Source organism: Triticum urartu, chromosome 4 (genome assembly GCF_003073215.2).
Source record: "Triticum urartu cultivar G1812 chromosome 4, Tu2.1, whole genome shotgun sequence".
NCBI lineage: Eukaryota > Viridiplantae > Streptophyta > Magnoliopsida > Poales > Poaceae > Triticum > Triticum urartu.
This window is the reverse complement of record NC_053025.1, coordinates 447,310,738-447,328,345: the sequence shown is the minus strand read 5'-3', so window position 1 is coordinate 447,328,345 and position 17,608 is coordinate 447,310,738. Positions and strand designations below refer to the sequence as shown.

Sequence of the window (17,608 nt, the reverse complement as noted above, 5' to 3'; positions counted from 1 at the left end):
GCCACTTTTGGGCCGGTCCACGTGTCAACATATCATAGGCCCATCTCGACCATTGGATGAGTGACACCTATGCCAACGCGGAGCTGACACGTGGATCCGTCAGCCAATGAGAATTTTACACGTGGAAAATCGGCATTGGTCGTGGCTGTTAATGGGTTATCGGATCCAAAATCTGACCTGATAGCTTAACGGCGTTCCGTTACGGTGGATGCCACGTGTCGGTCACCCTTGATGAAAGCACTTCTGTGACGCGCGATTTATCGTCATGGAAGTGGACACTTCCGTGATGATAATTTTGGCAATGTCATGGAACACTTCTACGACAGCACAGGTATGACTATCTTGATTCTGTCATAAATTTGTCATGGATGTACATGCATGACAGAAAACGCGACCTACTGTGACAAACACGTATCATCACGGAAGTGTATTTTTTTCTAGTGACTATGACGCTTTGACCGGAGGAGTAAGCTGTGGAGGTGGGCACCGCACACGGCTAAGAGAAATCTTGGTGTGTCTTTGGGGTGCCCCCGCCCCCGTATATGAAGGGGGGAAGGAGGCCAGCAGCCTAGGAGGGGCGCGCCAAGGGGGGGTCCTACTTGGACTCCCAGTCCAAGTAGGATTCGGCCCCCCACCCTTTCCTTCCAACGGAGGGGGGGAGAGGGAAGGAGAGGAGAGGAAGAGGGAAAGGGGGGCCGCGCCCCCTCCCCTTCCTATTCGGACACCCCTTTGGGGGGGGGCTTGTGGGCTGTCCCCTCTTCTCTCCCATGGCCCATGAGGCCCATGATTTCCCCCGGGCGGTTCCGGTAACCCCTCGGTACTCCGATAAAATACCCGAATCACTCGGAACCATTCCGATGTCCGAATATAACCTTCCAATATACGAATCTTTACCTCTGGACCATTGTGAGACTCCTCGTCATGTCTGTGATCTCATCCGGGACTCCGAACAAACTTCGGTCACCAAAACACATAACTCATAATACAAATCATCATCGAACGTTAAGCATGCAGACCCTACGGGTTCGAGAACGATGTAGACATGACCGAGACACATCTCCGGTCAATAACCAATAGCGGAACCTGGATGCTCATATTGGTTCCTACATATTCTACGAAGATCTTTATCGGTCAAACCGCATAACAACATACATCATTCCCTTTGTCATTGGTATGTTACTTGCTCGAGATTCGGTCGTCGGTATCCTCATACCTAGTTCAATCTCGTTACCGACAAGTCTCTTCACTCGTTTCGTAATGCATCATCCCGCAACTAACTCATTAGTCACATTGCTTGCAAGGCTTATAGTGATGTGCATTACCGAGAGGGCCCATAGATACCTCTCCGATACACGGAGTGACAAGTCCTAATCTTGATCTATGCCAACTTAACAAACACCTTCGGAGACACATGTAGAGCATCTTTATAATCACCCATTTAAGTTCTGGCATTTGATAGCACACAAGGTGTTCCTCCGGTATTCGGGAGTTATAATCTCATAGTCAGAGGAATATGTATAAGTCATGAAGAAAGCAATAGAAATAAAACTAAACGATCATAATGCTAAGCTAACAGATGGGTCTTTTCCATCACATCATTCTCTAATGATGTGATCCCGTTCATCGAATGACAACACATGTCCATGGTTAGGAAACTTAACCATCTTTGATTAACGAGTTAGTCAAGTAGAGGCATACTAGGGACACTCTGTTTGTCTATGTATTCACACATGTACTAAGTTTCCGGTTAATACAATTCTAGTATGAATAATAAACATTTATCATGATATAAGGAAATATAAATAACAACTTTATTATTGCGTCTAGGGCATATTTCCTTCAAAGAGTTGGGCCAGAAGAGTCCTGAGTCGACGACAAGGGTGGAGGGGGCGCCCCCTGCCTTGGCACTGACTCGTGGACCCCCTGACTTGAAACCGACGCAAAAAATTCCTATAAATCCATAAACCCCCAGAAAGAAACCTAGATCGGGAATTCCGCCGCCACAAGCCTTTGTAGCCACGAAAAACCAATCGGGAGCCCGTTCCGGCACCCTGTCGGAGGGGGAAACCATCACCGATGGCAATATTCATCATCTCCGCGGTCTCCATGACAAGGAGGGAGTAGTTCACCCTCGGGGCTGAGGGTATGTACCAGTAGCTATGTGTTTGATCTCTCTCTCTCTATCTCTCTCTCTCATGTTTTTGATATGGCATGATCTTGATGTACCGCGAGCTTTGTTACTATAGTTGAATCATATGGTGTTTCTCCCCCTCTATCTTCTTGTGATGAATTGAGTTTTACCTTTGAGGTTTCACTATTATCATATTGAATACTATTATGGATTTGAGAACACTTGGTGTATGTCTTGCGTGGGATACGCGTGGTGACAATGGGGTATTCTATTGATTCACTTGATGTATGTTTTGGCACTCAACTCGCGGATTCCCGAGGTGACATTGGGGTAATCTATGCATAGGATTTGATGCACATTTTCGTCCTTGTTTCTCCGGTAGAGATCTTGGGGCACTCTTTGAGGTTATTTATGTTGGATTGGATATTATGAATCTGAAGTTGTTTGATGCATATCGTATAATTGACCCACGGATACTTGTGGTGACATTGGAGTATCTAGGTGACATTAGGGTTGATTGATGTGTGTCATATGGTGTTATTTTACTACGAACTGTATGGCTGTTTGTGACACTTATAAGAATAGCTCAATGGATTGATCGGAAATAATAACTTTGAGTTGGTTTCGTACCCTACAAGCAATTTCATCTTATGTTCCCCGCGATATGAACTTTGGAGTGACTTTTGTCGCACGTTGAGGGATTTTCGTATGATTTAATTATGTTATCATTGTTGAGAGAACTTGCACTAGTGAAAGTATGAACCCTATACCTTGTTCCCAAGCATTGCAATACCTTTTTTTGCTCACTTTTGCTACTAGTTACCTTGCTGTTTTTACATTTTCAGATTACAAAAACCTATATATGCCATCCATATTATGCTTGTATCACCATCTCTTCACCGAACTACTGCACCTATACAATTTACCATTGTATTGGGTTATTTGGGGACACAAGATACTCTTTGTTATTTGGTTGCAAGGTTGTTTGAGAGAGACCATGTTCATCCTACGCCTCCCACGGATTGATAAACCTTAGGTCATCCACTCGAGGGAAATTTGCTATTGTCCTACAAAACTCTGCGCTTGGAGGCCCAACACGAGTGTACAAGAAGAAGGTTGTGTAGTAGACATCACGCCGCCTTTTATTTCATTTCATTTTATTTTTATTTATCGTTTAACCTTGGCCAGTAGTTTCGATAAAACCCCCATTATTATTGTTCCGTTTGCAACCGATAGAATAGGCTATTTCCATAATACGATCTAGGTGTGAACGTAGCTGCATCTGCGACAACGTAGTTATGAGGTTGGTAATTGTGTGTGCATCATTCCATGTGGGATCGACAAACTCTACTTATCACGAATTACAATAGTCATGTGCACTTGCAGATCATCAGCCTCGCAACCCCTAGATGGCTTGTGTAGGTGCCTATGCACCCTAGGGCACTCCCGGTGCCCCCTCTATCCTGGAGGCTAATATACCCCGTGACATTCATCATATTTATCGACTGCTTTTTCGCCCCCACTGCTTCACTTTGAAGGCAATCTTCGTTTCCAGCTTTGATACCCCCTGAACATAAAAGATAATTCAGCTACATCTTCGTCAACGTTGTTCCTCGTCTCTCTGAGATGAGTTGTGAGTAGGCCAGACTATGGGTTCATGTCAGTAGCCAAGATGCAATCTCTCCCCTTTGCAGATCAATACAATAGTCATTCAAGTTTCCGTGCATGATTATGGTTAATCTTATGTAAACACTTGTTGTGATGTTGATCATGTGATGAATTGTCTTTTATGTTCAAATCATATGGATGACCTATGTTATTTTTTTGTTCAGATCATATGGATGACCTATGTTTGATTTATGTATGCATAATTTCTCATGTTATTTGTCGACTCTTTGCTAGTTTAGATGGGTAATCAGTGGTGGACAAGGAGTACATTAGCTGGGTTTAATCTTGCAAGTAAACTATTGTATTGAAAAAAGTGAAAAGTCTTGCATTGTATTATAGCCATTAAGGATACTATATGATACCCCGCGCGTTGCTGCAGGAATTTGTAGAGAAGAATTGATGCATTGAGAAATATTAACAATCATTCAAGCAAATATTTTTATTCCTTCTTAACCATGTATTGTGCAAATACATGTATAAGATCATCAATAGTACTAATGAGAGTTAATTTGGATAACACTTGTACTTGATACATGTAATGATCACTTATTCTTGATTTAAGCCACATTATAACTAATTGTAGGTAGACGTGTAGTTTGCAGCTGCTCACATGCATGCTTGACCATGTCATCCCTGCTGTTCAAAAATCAACATTATTAGTATAGTTGTACTTGTGTAATCAGGTTAGCGGAGAGAAACATACTTTTGACTAATTTTATTTGGATAAGAGAACTGATAGTACCTATAAATTTTTGTTCCGATTATACTCATAACCTTTGTCGGGGATATACCCCGCGGTGTAACCGGCCGGATGTATGACTCGGCTGGATCTTGGCGACTCATTGGTAACCCGTCCGATCTTGGCGACTCACTAGTAACCCGCCTGATCTTGGCGGCTCATTGGTAACCCGGCGAGCGGGTCAGACGGACGACAAGGCCCAAGACCCAGTAGGCCGGTTCGTATGATGGTGGGCCGGCTTAAGAGGAAAGGCATAAGGAATATTCTCCTATAAAGAAAGCAAGACTAGGACTCCACTTGTAATAGATTAATCCTAATCCTACTAGGACTAGTCATATAAACCGCCCCTTCAACATATATAAGAAGGGGCAGGGCACCCCAAGAGGGATAAGAAGAAAATAATAGCTAAGGCTAGACACAACTAGGAGAGCCGGTTTACGGCGACTCTCTCATGAGCATAATGAGATCTAGCCACAAACAGCATGTAGGGCTATTACCGGATGATGTTTCTCAGGGCCCGAAGCTGTCTAAATCCTTGTCTTGTGTTGCATCTCTTGATTCCACTCAACCCCTCTCAAGCTACCACAAAGATGCGTTGGCCTCACGACTAAGTCCTCACACTAGGAATCTGTCGTGACAATTCCACGACAACCTTGTTACTTGTTCATTGTCACATTGTTGTTTATACCATCTGACAAACTGAGATGAAGTTCTCTTGCTGGAAGATCTACCTCTTTTCCATGGTGGCCTGCAAATATGGCATTCAAGAGAAATTCAATGGTGAATAGGAAATATCTTTATAATTTGGTACCTCTCTCTATTGGTGGTTTCAGCTTCTCTATATTTAGTACTTCATTTAGCTAAAGAGTACATGCTAACAAAAATCATCATTTGAATTCATGTTCAATTGACCTGAACTAATCGACCTATACAAAGAGTTATAAAATTATTACTTATTTTGTTTTTCTTCTTGTCCATAGTTGCGGGTTGGTGAGGAGGTATAGCATTGTTTGACCCATCTAGTGTTTTGATCATTGGGCCACAACAAAAGTTTGGTCAGATTTGTTTAAATAGAGCCTTTAACTTCTATTTTATGGTTGCTGGAAAACCTCTGGATACTTATTGTAGAAGATGGATGGGTAATCAGTTCTTTGTTTCGAGATGCCTGGAAGCATTTTATGGCTCGGGTTAGTTTTTTGCAGGAAATTATAGTTCAGATTAGGCTCCAGAAAATACTTCCTGAAATGAATAGAAAATGTCTAACCTTTCTAGAGGCTGCATTTAGGGGAAGCGATCTTCATGACTCCCAGCCCAGAACCATTGCGATAACTATGTTGTCATATACAGAATTAGAAGAAAAATAAGATAATGCATAAACTCAAATGTACCATATAATCTGGCAAGTGTTCACAAAAATATTAGGTGATGTCGGACATATCATCAAATATTGCTTTCCAGAGCACAATACATATGCAAGAATGAACTCCATGGCCAAGGACTGGAATAGATCACTATCTATATGACCTGTATATGTGAACCTGAATGTTGCTCTTTGTAAATCCCTGAAACTTAGATTTAGAACCAATGAATCTAGTAAAGGACTAAATCTGTGAATGAAGACAAAATTGGCAACATTAGCATGGTTTGTGATTCCAACCGGCAACGATGAGACATGTTCTAGATAGCACCTTTTTCTAATCCAATGTTCCTGTCATAGACTATGACCAGCAGCGCCAAGCCGCAAAAATCAATTGCGTGTAACAACTAACAGAAAATAAAACACACAACCTCACAAATTATCTTTGTATCAATTTGCTGGAGTTAATTCCCTTTGATCTCACATAATAGCTAAGCTACACAACACTCAAAGAGTCAAAAAAATATAGGTACAATAATGATACCTGAGTGGCATGACATGGAATCTTCTCCTTTCTATCTTTGATAAGTAACTACTGAACTTCACGGGAAAGATAATGGATTTGCAACAACAACTAAATGATCATAGTGGTATGCTGAGGTGAAATCAGACAGTTTGTTGAAAATAAAAAGGAAATAATTGCTGAGGTGACACTATTGCTGAGGTGGACATGTTGCATGTCAAGTGAAATAGGATAGTGGGGATCAACTATTTAAGTATTATAGATGCATCTAATAAAATCCCGCAAACAATAGCATGGAATCATGTGTAAAGAAATTATTTGTGTTTACACTTAATGCTTGTTAGGTGCAAAAGGTGCATCGGCCTTGAACAAATTATTAGTTATAGATGCAAGGTGAGTCTCGGTCCACATAATTATGGGTATGCTGCCTATGTAATATCATCACATCACAATTAGTCTAGCATGAGCATGAGATATTTCATTTTAAACCTTTTCATATGATTATGTTACTTGCCACATTTTTATGTATTCGAGAGTTACACTTGATGAACCTATAAACTTGGTCCAGTTTTTAGCATAAGAATTAACTTCCAACACCTTTATACGCATTTTTATTTTCAGTTATCATTTTTTAAAATAAAAAATATTATCTACTGCCACATTATCTTTTAATTATTTTGTCATCAGACTACTAATAAGACTGGTAAGGTTGACACCCTTGTTGGTATTGTTGGCGTACAAATTTTATTTGTGTTGTAGAACTTATCATCGGTGTGAAAATCTTGTACCTCCATGGATTGATATCTTGGTTTCTCACCGAGAGACAATTGCCGCTTGCTACAAACTCTTACACTAAGAGGTTAGCAACAAGCAAGACAAGCTATCATTTGACTCGTGAAAAACTTCATGCATTGATTACCTTGGTTCTTCAGTTGAAGGGAAATCTTCTACTCCCTCTGTAAAAATATAAGAGAAACGCTCTTATATCTCTATACAAAGGAAGTACATCTCGTGAAGTACTTGTTACAAACATGCTTCCGTGCCCAATAGATATGGGAGTCATGGATTTGCAACATCTCATACCATAATATAGGTTGTGGAGTTGGTGAAGCATTGCTCAAATTATGTTGTAATAAATAGGTACAAAAATCTTAATTTACATACAAATACAAATAATTCTCCAACAAAAGGAGGCAGGAAATGTGACGAGCAGCAAAATCCTTAATCCCTTATCACTAGCATCTCACAATTTTATTTACCAAGCTATACCACAATACCTTTTTTTTTGCGGGTGGGTTATACCACAATACTTAACGGAAGATTCTGTGATGGGTGTACACTCTGCAGTGAGTTCTCACGCCTGCTTCCCCCTGACCTTGTTGAGGTGCACAAAGTCAAAGGCCACCACGACGGTCCTGTCCATCCTTTTGACGACGAACCTCTCCACCAGCACCGACCGGCCGGCCACCTTCTCGGCCTCCTCCTCCTCGTCGACCCACCCGCCCCTGTACTCCTCCCACCGCATCCTCTCCCACACGCTCGCGCACACCCCCACGCTCTGCCCGGCCGCGGCTCTGAACCACACGTACCCGTCACCGTGCCGCGGGGCGCCGCTGGACACCTCCTGCGTCGCCTCCAGGCTCCCGCCGATGAGCACCTTCCTGCTGTACAGCTTAGAGCCGCCGTGGGTGTCGTGGACCGGCTCCCAGTGCTGCTCGAGCGCCCCCTCGTAGAAGGCGGCGCGGTCCATCTGCTCGGACGGGGAGACGCCGTCTTCTTTGATGAGATAGAACGGGCAGTACCATTTCCCGACAGCCGTTGACACCGCCGTCGCCGCGGGGGAGACGTCGAGGAGGCTCGCGTCGGCGAGCTGGCGCGAGCGGTGCGCCACGTTGAGGCCCAGCGCGTCGCCGAGGTCGAGCCGGTTCTTGGTGGGCTTGGAGGCGTACACGCGCCAATACTTCTTGCGGTAGAGGTAGTTTGGGTAGCCGTCGGCGGCGACGGCCTTGGCCGTGAACCGGCCCCGGCGGCGCTGGACGATCTCGATCTGCTGGTAGACGTCGGCCGGGTCGAACGGCTGCGGCTTGACGTCGTTGATGCAGCGGCAGAAGCAGCACGGGGTCATGTCCTCCTCGCGGGAGCAGGTCCGGACGAGCCCCTTGCGCTTGCCCGAGGCGACGACGGCGTAGTAGCGGTTGGAAGCGACGGGCTGGTCGGGGACGGGCACGAAGACGACGGAGTCGGTGTAGGTGGTGCTGCTCTGCCCGTGGTGCTCCGTGTACCGGAGCGTGAGCACGCGGTCCTGCGGGAACGGGAGGTCGCGCACGCGCGTCCCGCCGCACTGCCCCCAGCAGCACGTCTCGTCGTCGTCCCCGTCGTCGTTGCCCTTGACGACGAGGTAGCCCGAGTTCCGGCCGTCGGGCGGCGGCCGGGAAGCCGCCTCCGGGTGGCTCATGAAGAGAGAGAGCGGCTTGGTCGCGTACATGGCTCCTTGATTTTCTGCTTCTTGTGTGTGTCCTTCAAGTTTACTTTGCATATATATACTACAAGAGTACAAGTACGGGTGCCGCACTGAAACTATATGAAAATATGTTTGCGATATGATCTTATCGTGTGATTAGTAAAAGGGAGTTAACAAGAAAGTCGGGATGACCGTTAGTTGTTCACTGGGCCAAGGAAACGCGTGGTTTGACGCGATTAGTTGCCGCTAGCGCACCTCGTCTGTTGTACGTATTACAACATTCATAGTTTCACAAGATATAAACTTCGTCCAAGAAATTACCTTTGTTTGACCACTGGAATCTCCGAGAAGTTTCTTGTTTTGCCGGGACCAAGGTACGGCTTAACCTGCTCCGCCACGGTCAGCGCACTCTTTGTAGGAACATGGATATACATGTCGATAATCCAATCCCATGTGGATATGACCTGGTACACGATTTTTTAGAAGAAAAGGGCCACGCCCCTGTTCCATTCCCATTCAGAAATGAAACACAAATTCGGTCATATTACAGTGAAAAGCACGCGGTGAGCAGCAAACGTACTGCCACAGTCTGTTTATCAACGCCACAAAAGCTATAGAAACGTAAGGCACAGAAACTAGTTGAAGGTTAAGCACAACAAGGACCCAAACCGGCACACACAGTCCGTGTTACATAGGGTGTGTTTGGATGCCGCCCCAGCTCGCCTTACCACCTCAAAATTTTGGCGTAGCATTCTACCACCTATGTTTTGCCCAAAAATTGGCGTGGATATGAACTACGAACGTTGATGGGGTGCTGGCGAGCCAAATTATTGGCCTCCATCCAAACGAACGTCCACACTTGGTCAATGGCCAAATTGTTGACAAGGCAGCTATGGGCACCAATCCAAACATACCCGTAGTAGCCCCGATCAGCACCGGACATGTCGAGGTCCCGCTTGTTATGGCTTCAGAAAGCATCTCCCCGCCTCAGCCAGGATCTGGCCACAATAGCAGAGGGGGCTTCTCGCTAGCAGCTCCAGTTCTTTCAAAATCCGCTGCAGTTTGTCCCTGACATGACCTGCGGATAGGCAGCCCCACGAAAATAGATTCAACCCGGTTTTTCACCAAATAGCTTGCATCCCATGCCAAACAACAGAATTGAAAACCATGTCATTGCGAGTTTTACAGAGAGCCCATAGACCGGCTGCATGAATAACATTAACCGCAGCAAATTCATCTCCTCTGTGCCAACGGGATGAGAAGGACATCATATTAATGTCACCTCTAAATCCAATCAGCCTACAGATTGCTTTCCAGAACTCAGCAGCAACAACACAACCGAAAAATAAATGGAAACAAGACTCTAGCTCAGAGCAAAAAACATAAGTAGGGTCCAAAACTGCTTGCCTTTTACCTAGGTTATCCCTAGTTAGCAGTTTGTTATTAGCTAAGAGCCATAGAAAAATATGTATCCTAGGAGGAATCTTGATAGACCAAACAGCAGGGGAGCCAACCGGTAGCACACCCCTAAAATTAACAAACTTGTAGAAGGATTTGACTGTATATACCCCTTTGGAATTCATATTCCAAACCAGGGAATCCTCTAGATCAGTGTACTGGATGGAGTTAACAATTTCTAGTAGCTCAAACCATAGGGTCATAAGCTCCCGAGTAAAGCATCTCCTAAATGTAAGCTTAAGGGTATCTCCATCCCACACTTTGTCAATAGTTATATTGTGCTCATTAGCTAAAACATAAATGTCCCAATATCGGATAGTTAAGGTGGCATTACCAAACCAATGATCCTCCCAGATCCTCACCCTCTTACCATTGCCTATATTCCAGGAGAAGCCAACCTTAGCAGTTTGGGCTACCCAAAGCACCCCCCCTTCCAGAAAGGAGAGGCCAGAGCAAGCAAAATTATTGTTATTATGGGGATTATACTTGGAATCAATGACATTCTTCCAAATTTTACCCTCAGAGTTATAATATCTACCCAAGAAGCTAGAAGGGCCAAATTCATATCCCCAATATCAGTAATGCCAAAGCCCCCAAACTCCTTTCCCATGGTAAGGGAGCCCCAAGCAGCTAAGTGATATTTGTGATGGCCCTCATAGTCATCCTAGAAGCAATGAGCCAACTGAAAATTAATGAGTTTAATTACCCATTTGGGAAATTTAATGAAGCCCATGAGATAAGTGGGGGTACTAGCTAAACAGGCTTGGACTAGAATTGGTCTCTTACCAAAGGAAAGAAGGCTTGAAAGGACACGCGGTGCCTGTCGGTGTCAAAACCGGCGGATCTCGGGTAGGGGGTCCCGAACTGTGCGTCTAAGGTCGATGATAACAGGAGGCAGGGAACACAATGTTTACCCAGGTTCGGGCCCTCTCTATGGAGGTAATACCCTACTTCCTGCTTGATTGATCTTGATGAATATGAGTATTACAAGAGTTGATCTACCACGAGATCGTAATGGCTAAACCCTAAAAGTCTAACATGTCTGACTATGATTATGAGGATGTATCTACGGACCTAGACCTCCGGTTTATATAGACACTGGAGGGATCTAGGGTTACATGAGGTCGGTTACAGAGAAAGGAATCTTCATATTTGATCACCAAGCTTGCCTTCCACGCCAAGGAGAGTCCCATCCGGACACAGGTAAAGTCTTCGGTCTTCGTATCTTCACGGCCCATCAGTCCGGCCCATATCCAATAGGTCGGACGCCCGAGGACCCCTTAGTCCAGGACTCCCTCAGTAGCCCCTGAACCAGGCTTCAATGGCGAGGTGTCCGGCGCACAGATTATCTTCGGCATTGCAAGGTGGGTTCCCCTTTCCGAATACTCCAAAATAGTCTTCGGACGTAACGAACGTGTCCGGATATGTAACACAAGTACCACACACAACCGCAGAGAATATAATATTGCACGAGTCCAATATGCTGACAACTTTTTGTAATGTGAGAACATGTTTGCCCAGTCATTATTTCAAACCGTTTCTTGTCCTGCCATTCCACGTTTCGAGGTGTGGTTTTATTGGCACGTCTTGTCGAAGCAGAGATCGTGCCCCCTTATTGCGGGATTCTCATTAATATGAGTGTGGGTAACCCAACCGCTCCATTGGTATGGTTCCTTAGGAATAGGCAGGTTTTTAGGTTTAGAAGGAGGCGTTCGATATCCGTTGCCTTTATAAAGGGGCCAAGGGCCATCTTATTTTGTGCCAACCCTTTCCTCAACCCTTCCAACTTCGAGTTCTAGCGCCCGAGGTTCGACTTCATTGCTTCAAGCTGCCCAATCATGTCCGGACCTGGCCTACAGGGCCGATGTGTGGCCTCCTCTGTTATAGAGGAGGATATTACAATGTTGGGGAACGTAGTAATTTCAAAAAAATTCCTACGCACACGCAAGATCATGGTGATGCACAACAACGAGAGGGGAGAGTGTTGTCCACATACCCTCGTAGACCGAAAGCGGAACGGTTGATGTAGTCGTACGTCTTCACGACCCGACCGATCAAGTACCGAACGCACGGCACCTCCGAGTTCAGCACACATTCAGCCCGATGACGTCCCTCGAAATCCGATCCAGCCGAGTGTTGAGGGAGAGTTTCGTCAGCACGACGGCGTGGTGACGATATTGATGTTCTACCGATGCAGGGCTTCGCCTAAGCACTACTACATTATTATCGAGGTGGACTATGGTGGAGGGGGCACCGCACACGGCTAAAAGATCAACTTGATCAATTGTTGTGTCTATGGGGTGCCCCTGCCCCCGTATATAAAGGAGCAAGGGGGGTGCGGCCGGCCAGGGAGAGGGCGCGCCAGGAGGAGTCCTACTCCCACGGGGAGTAGGACTCCCCCCTTTTCCTGATTGGAATAGGATTCGGGAGGGGGAAAGAGGAGGGAGAGAAGGAAAGGGGGGGGCGCCCCCTTCTCCTTGTCCTATTCGGACTAGGGGGGAGGGGCGCGTGGCCCAGCCCTGGCCGCCTCTCCTCTTCTCCGTAAAGGCCCACTAAGGCCCATTTACCTCCTGGGGGGTTCCGGTAACCTCCCGGTACTCCGGTAAAATCCCGATTTCACCCGGAACACTTCCGATATCCAAACATAGGCTTCCAATATATCAATCTTCATGTCTCGACCATTTCGAGACTCCTCGTCATTTCTGTGGTCACATCCGGGACTCCGAACAACCTTCGGTACATCAAAACATATAAACTCATAATATAACTGTCATCGTAACGTTAAGCGTACGGACCCTACGGGTTCGAGAACTATGTAGACATGACCGAGACATGTCTCCGGTCAATATCCAATAGTGGAACCTGGATGCTCATATTGGCTCCTACATATTCTACGAAGATCTTTATCGGTCAAACCGCATAACAACATACGTTGTTCCCTTTGTCATCGGTATGTTACTTGCCCGAGATTCGATCTTCGGTATCTCAATACCTAGTTCAATCTCGTTACCGGCAAGTCTCTTTACTCGTTCTGTAATACATCATCCCACAACTAACTCATTAGTTGCAATGCTTGCAAGGCTTAAGTGATGTGCATTACCGAGAGGGCCCAGAGATACCTCTCCGACAATCGGAGTGACAAATCCTAATCTCGAAATACGCCAACCCAACAAGTACCTTTGGAGATACCTGTAGAGCACCTTTATAATCACCCAGTTACGTTGTGACGTTTGGTAGCACACAAAGTGTTCCTCCGGTAAACGGGAGTTGCATAATCTCATAGTCATAGGAACATGTATAAGTCATGAAGAAAGCAATAGCAACATACTAAATGACCGGGTGCTAAGCTAACGGAATGGGTCATGTCAATCACATTATTCTCCTAATGATGTGACCCCGTTAATCAAATGACAACTCATGTCTATGGTTAGGAAACATAACCATCATTGATCAACGAGCTAGTCAAGTAGAGGCATACTAGTGACAATCTGTTTGTCTATGTATTCACAAATGTATTATGTTTCCGGTTAATACAATTCTAGCATGAATAATAAACATGTATCATGATATAAGGAAATAAATAATAACTTTATTATTGCCTCTAGGGAATATTTCCTTCAGTCTCCCACTTGCACTAGAGTCAATAATCTAGATTACATAGTAATGATTCTAACACCCATGGAGCCTTGGTGCTGATCATGTTTTGCTCATGGAAGAGGCTTAGTCAACGGGTCTGCAACATTCAGATCCGTATGTATCTTGCAAATTTCTATGTCTCCCACTTGGACTAAATCCCGGATGGAATTGAAGCGTCTCTTGATGTGCTTGGTTCTCTTGTGAAATCTGGATTCCTTCGCCAAGGTAATTGCACCAGTATTGTCACAAAAGATTTTCATTGGACCCGATGCACTAGGTATGACACCTAGATCAGATATGAACTCCTTCATCCAGACTCCTTCATTTGCTGCTTCCGAAGCAGCTATGTACTCCACTTCACATGTAGATCCCACCACAACGCTTTGTTTAGAAATGCACCAACTGACAGCTCCACCATTCAATGTAAACACGTATCCGGTTTGCGATTTAGAATCGCCCGGATCAATGTCAAAGCTTGCATCAACGTAACCGTTTACGATGAGCTCTTTGTCACCTCCATATACGAGAAACATATCCTTAGTCCTTTTCAGGTATTTCAGGATGTTCATGACCGATGTCCAGTGATCCACTCCTGGATTACTTTGGTACCTCCCTGCTAGACTTATAGCAAGGCACACATCAGGTCTGGTACACAGCATTGCATACATGATAGAGCCTATGGCTGAAGCATAGGGAACATCTTTCATTTTCTCTCTATCTTCTCAGTGGTCGGGCATTGAGTCTTACTCAACTTCACACCTTGTAACACAGGCAAGAACCCTTTCTTTGCTTGATCCATTTTGAACTTCTTCAAAACTTTGTCTAGGTATGTGCTTTGTGAAAGTCCAATTAAGCGTCTTGATCTATCTCTATAGATCTTGATGCCCAATATATAAGCAGCTTCACCAAGGTCTTTCATTGAAAAACTCTTATTCAAGTATCCCTTTATGCTATCCAGAAATTCTATATCATTTCCAATCAACAATATGTCATCCACATATAATATTAGAAATGCTACAGAGGTCCCACTCACTTTCTTGTAAATACAGGCTTCTCCAAAAGTCTGTATAGAACCAAATGCTTTGATCACACTATCAAAGCGTTTATTCCAACTCCGAGAGGCTTGCACCAGTCCATAAATGGATCGCTGGAGCTTGCACACTTTGTTAGCTCCGTTTGGATCGACAAAACCTTCTGGTTGCATCATATACAACTCTTCTTCCAGAAATCCATTCAGGAATGCAGTTTTGACATCCATTTGCCAAATTTCATAATCATAAAATGCGGCAATTGCTAACATGATTCGGACAGACTTAAGCATCGCTACGGGCGAGAAAGTCTCACCGTAGTCAATCCCTTGAACTTGTCGAAAACCTTTCGCAACAAGTTGAGCTTTGTAGACAGTAACATTACCGTCAGCATCGGTCTTCTTCTTGAAGATCCATTTATTCTCAATTGCTTGCCGATCATCGGTCAAGTCAACCAAAGTCCACACTTTGTTCTCATACATGGATCCCATCTCAGATTTCATGGCCTCAAGCCATTTTGCGGAATCTGGGCTCACCATCGCTTCTTCATAGTTCATAGGTTCATCATGATCTAGTAGCATGACTTCCAGAACAGGATTACCGTACCACTCTAGTGCGGATCTTACTCTGGTTGATCTACGAGGTTCAGTAGTAACTTGATCTGAAGTTCCATGATCATCATCATTAACTTCTTCACTAATTGGTGTAGGCGTCACAGAAACCGATTTATGTGATGAACTACTTTCCAATAGAGGAGCAGGTACAGCTACCTCATCAAGTTCCACTTTCCTCCCACTCACTTCTTTCGAGAGAAACTCCTTCTCTAGAAAGGATCCATTCTTAGCAACGAATGTCTTGCCTTCGGATCTGTGATAGAAGGTGTACCCAACAGTCTCCTTTGGGTATCCTATGAAGACACATTTCTCCGATTTGGGTTCGAGCTCATCAGGTTGAAGCTTTTTCACATAAGCATCGCAGCCCCAAACTTTCAGAACGACAACTTTGGTTTCTTGCCAAACCACAGTTCATAAGGCGTCGTCTCAACAGATTTCGATGGTGCCCTATTTAACGTGAATGCGACCGTCTCTAAAGCATGTCCCCAAAATGATAGCGGTAAATCTGTAAGAGACATCATAGATCGCACCATATCTAGTAAAGTACGATTACGACGTTCGGATACACCATTATGCTGTGGTGTTCCGGGTGGCGTGAGTTGCGAAACTATTCCGCATTATTTCAAATGTAGACCAAACTCATAATTCAAATATTCTCCTCCACGATCAGATCGTAGAAACTTTATTTTCTTGTTACGATGATTTTCAACTTCACTCTGAAATTCTTTGAACTTTTCAAATGTTTCAGACTTATGCTTCGTCAAGTCGATATACCCATATCTGCTTAAATCATCTGTGAAGGTGAGAAAATAACGATATCCGCCACGAGCATCTACATTCATCGGACCACATACATCTGTATGTATGATTTCCAACAAATCTGTTGCTCTCTCCATAGTTCCGGAGAACGGCATTTTAGTCATCTTGCCCATGAGGCATGGTTCGCAAGTACCAAGTGATTCATAATCAAGTGCTTCCAAAAGTCCATAAGTATGGAGTTTCTTCATGCGCTTTACACCGATATGACCTAAACGGCAGTGCCACAAATAAGTTGCACTATCATTATCAACTCTGCGTCTTTTGGCTTCAACATTATGAATATGTGTATCACTACTATTGAGATTCATCAAAAATAGACCACTCTTCAAGGGTGCATGACCATAAAAGATATTACTCATATAAATAGAACAACCATTATTCTCTGATTTAAATGAATAACCGTCTCGCATCAAACAAGATCCAGATATAATGTTCATGCTCAATGCTAGCACCAAATAACAATTATTTAGGTCTAATACTAATCCCGAAGGTAGATGTAGAGGTAGCGTGCCAACCGCGATCATATCGACTTTGGAACCATTTCCCACGCGCATCGTCACCTTGTCCTTTGCCAGTGTTCGCTTAATCCATAGTCCCTGTTTCGAGTTGCAAATATTAGCAACAGGACCAGTATCAAATACCCAGGTGCTACTGCGAGCTCTAGTAAGGTACACATCAATAACATGTATATCACATATACCTTTGTTCACCTTGCCATCCTTCTTATCCGCCAAATACTTGGGGCAGTTCCGCTTCTAGTGGCCAGTCTACTTGTAGTAGAAGCACTTAGTCTCAGGCTTAGGTCCAGACTTGGGTTTCTTCTCCTGAGCAGCAACTTGCTTGCTGTTCTTCTTGAAGTTCCCCTTCTTCTTCCCTTTGCCCTTTTTCTTGAAACAGGTGGTCTTATTGACCATCAACACTTGATGCTCCTTTTTGATTTCTACCTCCGCTGCCTTTAGCATTGTGAAGAGCTCGGGAATTGTCTTATCCATCCCTTGCATATTATAGTTCATCACGAAGCTCTTGTAGCTTGGTGGCAGCGATTGAAGAACTCTGTCAATAACACTATCAACCGGAAGATTAACTCCCAGCTGAGTCAAGTGATTTATGGTACCCAGACATTTTGAGTATATGTTCACTGACAGAACTATTCTCCTCCATCTTGCAGCTGTAG

At 44.4% G+C, this 17,608-nt stretch overlaps 1 protein-coding gene and 1 long non-coding RNA gene across 2 annotated transcripts; both read right to left on the bottom strand.

Annotated features, from left to right (window-relative positions):
- Positions 1-4,211: 4,211 nt before the first annotated feature.
- Positions 4,212-5,061, bottom strand: LOC125551967. Its single transcript, XR_007303341.1, has 2 exons — positions 4,542-5,061; positions 4,212-4,432 (listed from the first exon to the last, which is right to left on the bottom strand). It is a non-coding gene; the product is annotated as an uncharacterized LOC125551967 (long non-coding RNA).
- A 2,459-nt stretch (positions 5,062-7,520) lies between these two features.
- Positions 7,521-8,946, bottom strand: LOC125551966. The gene has a single exon (XM_048715393.1). It carries the CDS (start codon positions 8,901-8,903, stop codon positions 7,773-7,775), a length of 1,131 nt encoding a protein of 376 aa, XP_048571350.1. The 5' UTR covers positions 8,904-8,946; the 3' UTR covers positions 7,521-7,772.
- Positions 8,947-17,608: the final 8,662 nt, after the last annotated feature.